Genomic DNA, 12,045 nt, shown 5'->3' on the forward strand with positions numbered 1-12,045 from the left:
TCATCTTCGTGTCCTCTCTTCATCTCGAGCAACAATAAAAGCAACATGCGAACAATGTGTAGTCCCCCCTCGAAAGAAATATGGGAGCACTTTCCACCTGCCACTTGGATCTCAGCAGTTCCCAGGCCTACGATCACTGCTTCGAATGTCGGTGCTTGAAGGGTAGTGTTCGTAGCTGGCCCTGGCTCTGGCCCTGCGACGGCCCCTCGGTACGAGATGGGCCACGGGGCAGCTGACTATCAAGTGATCCCTGCGACAAGGTTTGGCTTGAAGCGATCGAAACCTGGCTTGCACCATGTGAATCGGCGTAGGACGAGGACGTGGAGTCTTTGGAACCGTAGGTCACTAAGCTGGAAGTTCGTCTCTGCAGCGGTCCTCGCAGGTTGCCCTCAAAGGTCCGTATCGACATGTTCTTCTCCGTGATCCCATGTTCCGAATCCTGCGGGGTGTAATCCATGGACTGTGAGAGTTTCGGTTGGATGCCGTTGGAAGAATCAGCACCTGCTGGGCCACCCGATCTAGCTCGCTTATTGGCATGTTCGACATCGTTTTCTAGGCCAGTATCGCTGGGGACGGAGCTTGATCTGGCTCGCTTTTGACTACTAGATAAAGGGTCATGGGCCGAGTCATTGGGTACACCCTGGACGGGACGGTTGTACATGCTATGATTCGAAACCAGGGGTTTCTCGGGCATCGGCTGGGGGTCAGTCGAATCTTCTGGAGCTTCGGCTGGAGCTTCGTTTTTGGCACTTGCGCGCGTTACTCTCATGATCGACTTGGGAGGTACTGCTTGTCTTCTGCTCTCCCGCTCTTGCTCCACCGATGGAGGAGGAGGCTCATCGGCCTCTTCACCCATAGGCATTGGCGACTGCACCACAACTCGTCGGATGCGTTCCTCCATGAGATCTGTAGCTGATGCTGCGTTCTCCATACGAGACCAGTCAATCTGCTCAAAGAGCTTCTTCATGTTTTCGATGTCCTTATAGTCTTTCACCCAGTCTTTGAGTGAGGCTTTCAGCTGCTCCTGGATATGTTGCGTTGTCTGGACCTCTTTGGCGAACTTCTCGATGGTCGCATTCTGCACATCCATCTTGTCGCGAAGGTTGCGCATCTGGGTTTCTTCCGAGGAACGAGCCGAAGATAGTTCTTGAATCTTTTCTTTTGCAACTTCAAGGTCATTCTCAAGGCGTGACCGCTCTTCCTCAGTGGATTGCAAACGCTCTTGAAGCTCCAGTCGGTCGTCTCGGAGACGCTGCTCAGTCCCTCTCGATCGTTGAACTGCCTTCTCCAAACTCTCCTCAAGTTGCTTTGACACCTTGTCTGACTTTTGAATGATCTTGTCCTTCTCAGCAATCTGGTCTTCTAGGCAGGCAACTTGATCTTCCAGGTATTGGTTGACCTCAGCCTCACTTTCTAGGCTGGTAATAGTGGCTTCGAGAGAAGCCACTTGTTCCTCCAGGTCCGAATTGGCACTGATTTTCTCCTGCTGCCGTTCTATCAGTCCCATCAAAACATAGTTCTCGTCATTCAGAGCTTGAGTTGTGTTGGCTTCTATCTGTAGCTCCTTCTTCTCCTCTCCAAGTAATACAATTTCGGCTTGGAGTTCTTCATTCTCCTGACCAAATTCGAAGTTCCAGGACTCGGCCTGTTCCCACTGCTCGAGAATCTCCTGCAGTCTTTCCTCGAGCATTTGGATGTGGCTTTGTGACTCTTGATACATGTACTGCACGTTTTGCGAATGCTGGTCATCCCTTACTTGGTTGTAAATGTGGTCGCAAAGCTCTTGGATGGAGCCAATGCCATCAGTCAATGCATCCTTGTCTGCCGCTGTGATCGGTTGGTTTGAAGTCATTCCTTCTTTGATTGCACCGGCGACCTCCTTGAAGAAATCATTCTTCAATGACTGTGCCAAATCAGCAATAGCCCCGTGATTCGATACTCTGACGCCCTCAACAGACTTCAAGATTGTTTCAAGTGTATGAGTCTGCTCGCTCAAACTTATATGGAGTCCATCTTGTGTGAGCTCGCTCAAAGTCTTCACAATCTTCTCATTTTGGGATGTAAGTGTTTGGACATTTTGCGTTAGCAGAAGTCGGGCCTGCTCGAGCTCGTTTCTCAGACCCGCGGCAATGTTCGTCTCGTCGGACAGGTCTTTCTGTCGCTCATCCAGCTGGACTCGTAAGGTCGAAGTCTCTTCGTTCACTGTTATAGTATCAGCATCGATTCATGGTTCATACCGGGTCAGGACACATACGCCTGGCTATCTGTTCTTGGGCCTCTTTCGAGACTTCGATCACGCTCGCATGGATGTCAGCTCTGATCTTCGCGACCTCTTGCTGGATTCTTTCTGATTTCGACTCTTGTTCCTTTTGTGCAGCCAAGATCATCTCTCTGTTGCGGCGGTAAAGTTTTTGGTGCTCTTCGGTCGCGGCATTGAGCTGGGTCTTGAACTCTTGACATTTTCCATGTAATCTCTGCATCTTTGACGCAGATGAGTCTGCTCTTCTTCTCTCCTGTTCGGCTTGCTCAGCCCATTCATCTCTCTCGGCTGTGGTGCGATCAATGATCTGAGATTGTGATTGCATCGTATCGTGACATCCTTCAATTTCCTTCGTCTGTTCCTCGACTTGCTGTTGGAGAGTCTCTAGCTCTGCATGCACATCATCTCTATACTCACCCAGGCTATTAAAATACGAGTTCCAATGGTCTGTCAATCCTCTGAAGTCATTGTTCAGCCTCTCTTCTACCCCAGAACGTTTGGCTGGGACCGTCTTTACCTGAGGGGCCCGGCGTTTTGAAACATTCGAACTAGCAGAAGTAGGCCTGCCAAGTGGATTCTGTACAGGCTCAGCTCTGAGTGGTCTTGCCATAGCCGGTGTTGCTGGGTATCTTCGGCCTGGATGTGCACGGGACGGCTGTCGAGATGATTGATTAACTGGTTCGTGTCGAGGCCGTGGCTTCTCTTGTCTTTTGTGTTCAAAGACGAGGTCTCTTGGCCCATCCGGTCGCTGTCTTTCTGCGCGAGGATTTGCAACATTGTTGGCATGTTTGCCTGGCTCTAGAGACCGACCGTGAGCGGATCGAGATGCTCCAGAGCTTTCAATTTGCAATCCCACGTTGCATTTCTCACCACCAAGGTGCTGTCTTGCCTTCACCCCAGGGCGTGTAGGGGTTGAATTGTTGATGCTGGCATCTCCAGAATCACTTGAAGCGTGTTTTTCCAACCCTTCTGAGGTTTTAACAGAAGCTGGCATCTCAGAAGATGCATGATGATGTCGTTCACGGCTTCTGGACGGCTTCTCAACAATGGCATAGGAACTGCTAGTGTTGGTGGATCCGCTCTGCCTCTCGTGCTGCTCGATGGCGGAGCGCTGTAGGTCGCTTGAATGGCGGACACCCTGAGACTGAGGCTCTCCTCTCTCGTGAAGTGAATTCGCCTCGTCTCGTCCTTCAGTATTGTCGCTATGCGGTTCTTCTGGAGGTGAGGTCTGATTCGGGCTCTGATAGTGATGCATGTGGTCATGTTCGTGAGAATTGCCCTGCTGGTCTCTGGTGTTTACATCCTCAGTGCACTGCATTGGAGTACGTGAGATGGCCGGGGCAAGCCGCACGCTCTCGCTGGGCATTTCTGTGGAAGTCTTCTTTGTGGAAGGTTCACGGGTTGGGAGTGGTGAGTCTTTGGGGTGCGGGTTGCTGATGCGGTGGACACCCATCTGTGCACTCGAAAGGCCATCGCCACCAGCTACAGCCGTGGCGGAAGAAGCCTCTGGGTCGGATCGAAGTTGCTGAGAAGACTTGCGGGGATCATATTGTGAAAATGTGAATGTATTGTTCACTTCTTGCTGTGGGTCGACGAAATGGGGTCGCGTAATCAGGTTTCCCAGTCCTGCAATGGAAGCCCCTGTGTTGGCAATACCTGTTGTGGCGGATTGTTGTTCCAGCTGGTGCTTCTCCATGGACTCCATATCCACCGAGTCGTTCTCGAGCTGGCTGTGCTCGACTTGTACGTACTGGGGCTTGTCCCAATCCGAATGATGAGGGATATGCTGAGAGAATGGCTGGGTAGAGTACATGAGTGACTCTTGGGATTCGTCCCCTCCCAGAACTCTCCACTCCTCGTCATCAGGCAATGGACGGGACATGATGGCTCATATGGAACAAGCAGGCTGTGGGCTACGGGAGTCGGGCTCAGAATGGCCAACTGCAGGCGAGCAACTTGGCTACAACTGCGGAAGGAGTTGAGGACCGCAAATGGGACTTGAGGTAATTCACAAATTTGGTCAGAGAGTTCTGAGTCTGGATAGATAAGGTAGCCGCTGAGGTCGTTGTGTATGCGTCTTGCCCATCCTGCGAGGGAGGGTGTTAGGAGAAGGAGAACATCAACGGGACTCGAGGATGATGGTTGCCTAAACGATTGGAAACTAGAAAGATTTTAGATTCACTTTGTTAGCCAGGAAGCGACGTCGGAAGTTCGGACTTTGGTAGCCGGGCAGTTGGCTCATTTGTGCTATGCCAGGTCGTGCCTTCCCTTTCATCGCTCAAATCACGCATGGGTATGCATTCCGAATCAACTGACCACCTGGACTTGGCAGCCATTTGTAGATGCAATATGGTTAGATGAAGTGGACTGATTTGATACATATATTTGGATCTTCAATGCATCGCAAGTGAATTTGAAAAGATGATTGCGGGAGAGCCAGGCATATAGGATCCCCTTTCCAGGTTGATCGGCCCCGGCCGGTATGCCCACCTCCGAGTTTTGCATCGGATTAGAGATACATGTGCTTCAAATATGATCATGTTCAGTGCTGCAGGAAGTTTTCTGGTCTTTAGGGGATGCGCAAAACACCCTAAGGTGGAAAGGGAACCTGGCTTTGATGACTTGGATGCCTTCAATGTCGAACACATGCTTCTCCCGTATATACTTACCTGCTTAGGTATGCAACTTAAGTACGCTTGCCTTTCTTGCCTATAGTGATATTAACGAAATGGGCCAGACCATTTATATTGTAATCAAATATACATCAATCGGATTACTACCTACCTACCTACAATTGAGGAAGCACCGTCGTATATGTGTCGAGATCGCAATAAACCGAGTTGAGGATACATCCTTTCCAGGACTGCTCACGACAATATACGTGGTTTTATCTATATTTTATCAACACATAGCACCATAGAAGCCCAGTATTAATACTTAATTCATCGTATGATCCAATTATGTCGGTCATTTGATCATTCTTTCCAGAAAGCCCCTGTGTTACACCCGGAACACTTGACATCCTATCAATCCTATCAACCTCGACACTCCCTTAGTCACAGGATCACTATAAACAACTTCCAGCGCACTATAAGCAGCGACTATAAAATTATGCTTTCGGTAAGCCTGATACGAAGATATAAGCCGGGCCAGTCTCTTGCTGCGTCAGATTCGGTCCGTGTCGACGAGACTAGTGAAGCCGGCGCTCTTTGCCGACTTAGTGACTCCTCACCATTCCCCATCCTATCTGTGTCATTCCAACGTTGTGTCGCCTTGATAACTCACTACGACTTCTGATCATGAGCTGGAATAGACGCGATACTTTAATAGCACCAGATAGTCCAAACCCCGTCCTATTTATTATTGCCACCCATCTAACACGGCTTAAAATGACGCCAAAGTTGCTTCCCTACCACTTCTCATATGATATGCTCGTCCTTTCACTACTGACTGCCAGGCTCTGGACAATGCAGAAAGATATCAAGCTGCCTGCCTTCGCAGTTGGACAACATGGCTCTGAAGACATTCCTGGTGGCGACCAGCTGGTATGCCAAACCCAGTAGCGATGATGTATAATGGTCATAAAACTAACTCCTTGGCCTTTTAGGAAAGTCATACGTACTCACGCCCGGATATATGACTACTCCCTGGTTCGATATGTTTCAATGTCGCAAGATTCTATCTCGTAATGCAAATTCATCGCGGGCCCCGCGGAACGAAGGGCTCGTCTGGTTGCCAACTTCTTATCATCATTCGGGCCCAGGCTGTACGCCGAGACTTATTATCATGAGTTGTTGTAGTAAATATAGGAAGGTCTCAATGCGTATTAGAAAGAGAGCATGGCGAGGCGCGTAGCATCCGGGGAGACTCACGAGCATGTGATTGGAACCCATCCTACCCTGACTGGTACTTACCAACTCCGTTTAGGCATGTAGAGTACTGGATATCAGGGCTGCGATGCTGTATGCTAAGCGACAGGATTATGGTAACCAAGGATGAATGAATGTGAGATGTCTTCGTATAGAGAGGCGTTATATGCATATGCAGGGCCAGCACTACCTTCCCTTTGAGGGTATAATGCGGCAATGTCATTGTGGAAGCCAATGATGCTTCGGGCTTCAGGGTGCCTGGACCCTGATGTCCGACCGAAAGGGGGAAATATTGGGGAATGCCAAAGCGTACAGGATACGTTACTATAGGCAACGACTTCGCTGTCCTGTTATACTAACAGCAGAGGGAAATACGAGAAGATAGTGTCTTGGTCGGATACAGCTGGTTTCTCTAACGCTTGGGCAGTCAGCAATACGGTAGATAGCGAACAGAAAAGACTGGAGACTTGGACCTTGAGGGCCTCGCAGCATATCTTGGCCGGCCGCCTCGGCCTTGCTTTTCTTATACCTTCCTATCTGTTAGGGTTGATACGTGATCGTAGGGGAACATTGCATGAGTATAGCTTCGAGACGTCTTAGCTACTTGCCTATTTCAGTCCGAGCCGCACTTTGGGTGAGTGGACTTGTCTTGAAAAGTGCCTTGAAATCAGGGCTAATATGGAAACAGGTTGCTGTCTAGAGGTTGCAGAGGGTCTTGGGCTCGAGTGCTCCAGTGGCTAAAAAGGCCATTCTAGTTGTCGGGGGGGACTGCGATGATCGCTTCCAGATACACACACCTTTTCGCTGGTCGGACAATCAGAAGACGACTTCAGATGAACCCTTGCTGCTGATCCGGGATGTTAGCGGCGATGGGGAAGAGAGACGGGCCCAATATCGGCCGAATCAAGATCAAGGTTGCTATTTTTATTACCAACTGGACATGCCATTTCTACTTATGCAGCACATGCAATGGTAGGGACTTTTACTATGTCGGCCTCGACAAAGAGAGTGCATGCGCGTGCCTGTTGCATCCATGAGGCAGTCCATGCCAGCGACATGCGGAAACTTGAGGCCACTTACCTGCCATTCGTGGTGGAGGTCCGAGGTCACACGAATTGCTGGCTCAGCTCCAGAGGTACGCAGGCTGGCAAATCGCCTAATCGCTCACCACTCTCTTGATGCCGGGTAAACCGAGATAGAAGAATACCTAGACAGTCGGATCGGAATTGGGCTGCGATTGATAAAGGCTGATAGGTGTTGCAGGGGTGCAGTGGTGTGCGTCAAATGCAACGGGGCGCTTACCCCAGAATGTATGATGCTTCTCCTGATGCTCCCTTGTTACTGGACATGTGAGGTACGACATGCGACGGAGAATTACCTCGAGTAACGATCGGCGACAGCATCGTTATCTCTGGCCGTTCGTCATCGCCAATAGGGTGGTTTTGATAAACCAGTCACTGATGCAAGAGCGGAAGAGGCCTGCCATGTCAAGCAGCTGCAATCCGGCAGTGGAGATGAGGAATCGTCAGGATACCATCTCGCCCTTTTGGCTGCCGAGCTCTAGGCCTCAAGCTAGGGAGAGCCCGTTGTGGACTTGGACAGGAGGGAGGGGTTTGGGGGGCTTGGGGGGATAACCCTCTGGGATAACGGTGGTTGTGGCCCATGCTTTAAGCTTGACCGCCAAGGCTCCAGGCTGCCAGGGTGCTGAATCTCTCCACCGCTGCGCACTGCAAGTACAATACCAAGCACTGGAAGTGGTTCTGTACTGCGACGTCCCTTATCAGTTCCATGTTCCATGTTGCATCTGCATCTGCTGGGTCACGCTTTCGAAAGCTTTCGAGAAGCACAGGCCGGTCACGGGGAAGACCATCCCACGACGAGTTCGCGAGAGACAGCAATCAATCTTCAAGGAGCCAAAATTACCAGCAGCCATGCGCACCACAGCACTGTTTCGATGTGTCAATGATCCCGCCTGATATATTGGCTATTGCGCTCGGGACAGACCTCTTCGGCAGATCCAAAATGCCCGACGGCTATTCGTCCACGGCCGTGGCCTCGTAAGCAGGACGGCAAGCCTATCTCAATGGCCTATCGGCGGATTTTACGAGCGAACCCCCCCGCCCTAACACATCAGAGGGCATGGTTACCCGTTTAGGAAGGCGAAGGCAGTCGTCATGTTTGCGCGCAGTATTGCGACACGCCTTCGCTCACTGAGGCGAGCGCATCGAACAAGCTTCTCAATATATATTGGGTCTTGGCATGCGCTGGGGAATCATTCTGCAATATGCGCATCATGTCCACCGGGAAGGTGACAAGATGCTGGTATGGTAGCACGGCTTTATCGACAACGCGCCACAGCCAGTGCTGCAGAATACCCCGGGGCTTCAGACATATTTGGCGCCCCTACACCATGTAACTTTCACAAGCTTCGTTTTGCGGTCAGCTTGGGTTGGGCATTGTTCCGTCGTAACGCCGTCTCGTCAAGTCCAAGGTTCGTGACATATGCGCGTTACTGTATGCTTGACTCGCGATATCACTGCCGTTGGGCGACATTCCCAGCTACTTCCGACTTATCAATTGCAGCAGCGCAGAACTAACAACGTCTCGAGTGTTGGACGATCCTCCGATGTTCTATAAAGTACCAGCTCGCCAACCAGACCAAATTTCACTTAACTTGAAACCAGTCGATCACGTAGAATATCGAGAAGCACGCTCAGCGAGCACGCCATGATGAGGAGGGTTGAGTACATCCGCCGCCATACCCTCCGGCCGTCCTGGCAGGTGTATTTGCCTGGCTCCCCCGAATCTTCCATCACTCACACATACCGCATATAGTAGCCCCGCTTAAGCCATAGTGTAGGGAGGGATATAGAAGCCACCCTCCTGAATGAATATGGACAAGCGATGCTTGGCAACGCTATTCGTCGGCGAATGGGATACCCGTCCTGTTTTTCCTTCCCATAGGGACCACGCTTGAGCCTAAGTGCAGATGACGGCAGTAGTCTTGCCTCATGCGCGAGGCTCGCACTTGGCGGGACCGGGATTTTGATAAGAGACGAAAGCCTTTGTCGACGTCCGCTTGTCCCTTTTCCCTCGATATGCGGCAGGCTGCCATCGTGACTCGCCTGGATGGGGTACTGCATATCTTGCAGTCACAACCATGGCTACTCGACTAACACCCTTCCTAGGCTCTGCCTTCCGGAAGAGGAAGGCGACTTGTACGCAGCATAGTCGCCAGGTATTGCTCCATGCTTCGACTACCTGCGAGGTATGAACTGGTTGAGGATAAATACTCTTGATGTCCTCGACCAGACGTCTTTTCGTTTTCGTCCCAAGTCACTCACTCGACTCACATCACACCATCATCGGCCTTAGTCAAATATCCTCTTGCATTACCATCAATATGAAGTCTGCCGCGCTCCTGTCTCTTCTCCCCCTGGCTCTGGCCGCCCCGGCTACCCTCAGCAAGCGAGAGGGCGGTCCTGCCGCTGTACTGCAACCCCGTGATGCTAAGCTCATCGCCGGGCAGTACATTGTCAAGTTCAAGGACCAGTCCGACACCATGACGATCAACAGTGCCATGGAGACCTTTGAAGGTGAAGCCGAGCACGTCTGGCACAACAACTTCAAGGGGTTTGCCGCCAAGCTCGACGATGCCGCTCTCGAGTCATTGAAGAACCACCCCGAGGTGAGTATTGCTCCACTCCGCGGTATAATAAGTAACCCCCCCCTAACCGTTTGATCAGGTGGACTACATTGAGCAAGACTCCATTGTCTCCATCAATGCCTACGTGACTCAGTCCAACCCGCCGTGGGGCATTGCCCGCGTCTCGCACAAGAGCCGCAACACTGCCAGCTACACCTACGACAGCAGCGCCGGCGCCGGTACTTGCGCCTACGTCATCGACACAGGCATCTACACCTCCCACTCCCAGTTCGGCGGCCGCGCCACCTGGCTGAAGAACTACGCCGACAGCTCCAACTCGGACGGCAATGGCCACGGCACCCACGTCGCCGGCACCATCGGCGGCTCGACCTACGGCGTCGCCAAGGCGACCAAGCTCTACGCCGTCAAGGTCCTTAACGCCCAGGGCTCCGGCACCAACTCGGGCGTCATCTCGGGCATCAACTTCGTGGCCTCGGACTCGCAGAGCCGCAACTGCCCCAACGGCACCGTGGCCAACATGTCGCTCGGCGGCGGCAGGTCGAGCACCCTGAACCAGGCCGCGGCCGGTCTCATCAGCTCGGGCGTCTTCCTGGCCGTCGCGGCCGGCAACGACGGCGCCAACGCGGCCAACTACTCGCCCGCCTCGGAGCCCAGCGTCTGCACCGTCGGCGCCACCACCTCGTCCGACGCTGTCGCCAGCTACTCCAATTACGGCAGCCTCGTCGACATCTTCGCCCCCGGCTCCAGCATCCTGTCCTCCTGGATCGGCTCCACCTCGGCCACCAACACCATCTCGGGCACTTCCATGGCCACCCCCACATCGCCGGCCTCGGCGCCTACCTGCTGACCCTCCTCGGCCCCAAGTCGCCCACTGCCCTCTGCAGCTACATTGCCAGCATCGCCACCAGCGGCACTCTGTCCGGTGTCCCCTCCGGCACCGTCAACAAGCTCGCCTTCAACGGCAACCCCTCTGGCTAAGCTTTCCACGACCAGACCGTGCTCATTTCCTTGAGTAACTTCTACTTCCCTTCTTGTCGGACTCAGCGCGGAGGATAGTATCTACTCCTAAGGTGGGGGAGGGAACCTGTCTGAAGGAACCCCCTTGCTCAGAGAATGAGATGATGGTCATAACCGGAAGGCATTTGTGCGACTGCAGCACATTGTTTTGCATATATACACATCATGTAGATAAAAGAGTAAATAGTCCACCTGCGAATTTCTCGCTTGTCGTCAATGACGTCAAGCGGGAACCGTACGGCCGGGTTGATGGTACCCTTTCATTATAAGGGGTTTCCATAGTTTTTAATATTACAGATATGCAAAGAAATGCAACGGCTAAGCTTTTGGTGCTACCGACGTGGTGGAAGTGACCCTCGCGTGCATCACGATCAATACTACGACGTTGGTTCTGCAAGCCAAGATGGAGAGAGCCCACTCTACTTCCTCTAGGATTCCGTGCCACAAACACCCTGGACGGCGGGCAGCTCGCTTTATGAGATTCGGTTTCTAATTATTTTACGACCTATCATCTTGGAAAAAGCCGAGTATACTCTAGTTTCCCCCGTTATAGTACTCCATGGGCAAACGGTGCCGAATCTGGTCTATTGCCAGTCTCCAATGATGAAACGAAACCCTCATCGCGATATCTTGAACCCCTCTAATGCATCAATCTATGCACAGCGCCCCTTATGCATTTGTTGCGAATACGAACGAAGCCAGCTAATGGGTATATGCCACCTAGAGAGTCTTCGTCCATAAAACGTCTCGAGTGCATTAGTACGGAGGCTTACATACTCATATCCATATTGAGCCAACCCCTTAAGCCCTAAGTAAATGCAGTGCGAGTCATAGACCACCAACACACAACCTAAATGAATCTACGAGTGTCGCTGGCGAACATGACCTACAGGCTTTCTGCTGTACAGGTAAACCAAGAAGTTTCGCCATCAAGTAAGTTCATCAGGGCCGACACTGATGACGGGCTCGTAGCCAGCGGCCGATGATCCGTTGAGTATTTAGATCACCAGTGACAAGTAAAGGTACTAAACAGAGCCAGCCTTCGCATTGAAAAGGAATAGGGTTGGGCTAACTCTCATCGTGCCTAGAAATTCTGCGACCCCTTTAACTTTATTATATAATTCCTTGTCCGACCTACAGTTTACTGGGGCTAGTATCTGTACTCCCTCACATGAACGTAGCTTCTCAGATCATAACGAGATCAATCCGGAGAAGAAACCGAAGAGCACAGG

The 12,045-nt window shown here is 51.8% G+C and overlaps 2 protein-coding genes across 2 annotated transcripts; one reads left to right on the forward strand and one right to left on the reverse strand.

Annotated features, from left to right (window-relative positions):
• Positions 1–133: 133 nt before the first annotated feature.
• On the reverse strand, positions 134–4,142 carry PG986_011863 (uncharacterized protein; the record flags this gene model as incomplete). The annotated part of the gene is made up of 2 exons (XM_066848085.1): positions 134–2,202; positions 2,255–4,142. 2 exons carry the CDS (start codon positions 4,140–4,142, stop codon positions 134–136), a joined length of 3,957 nt encoding a protein of 1,318 aa, XP_066694781.1.
• A 5,390-nt stretch (positions 4,143–9,532) lies between these two features.
• Positions 9,533–10,643, forward strand: PG986_011864 (uncharacterized protein; the record flags this gene model as incomplete). Its single annotated transcript, XM_066848086.1, has 2 exons — positions 9,533–9,817; positions 9,876–10,643. 2 exons carry the CDS (start codon positions 9,533–9,535, stop codon positions 10,641–10,643), a joined length of 1,053 nt encoding a protein of 350 aa, XP_066694782.1.
• Positions 10,644–12,045: the final 1,402 nt, after the last annotated feature.

This window comes from Apiospora aurea (assembly GCF_038362705.1).
Source record: "Apiospora aurea strain CBS 24483 chromosome Unknown utg000008l_segment0_segment0, whole genome shotgun sequence".
NCBI classification, from domain to species: domain Eukaryota; kingdom Fungi; phylum Ascomycota; class Sordariomycetes; order Amphisphaeriales; family Apiosporaceae; genus Apiospora; species Apiospora aurea.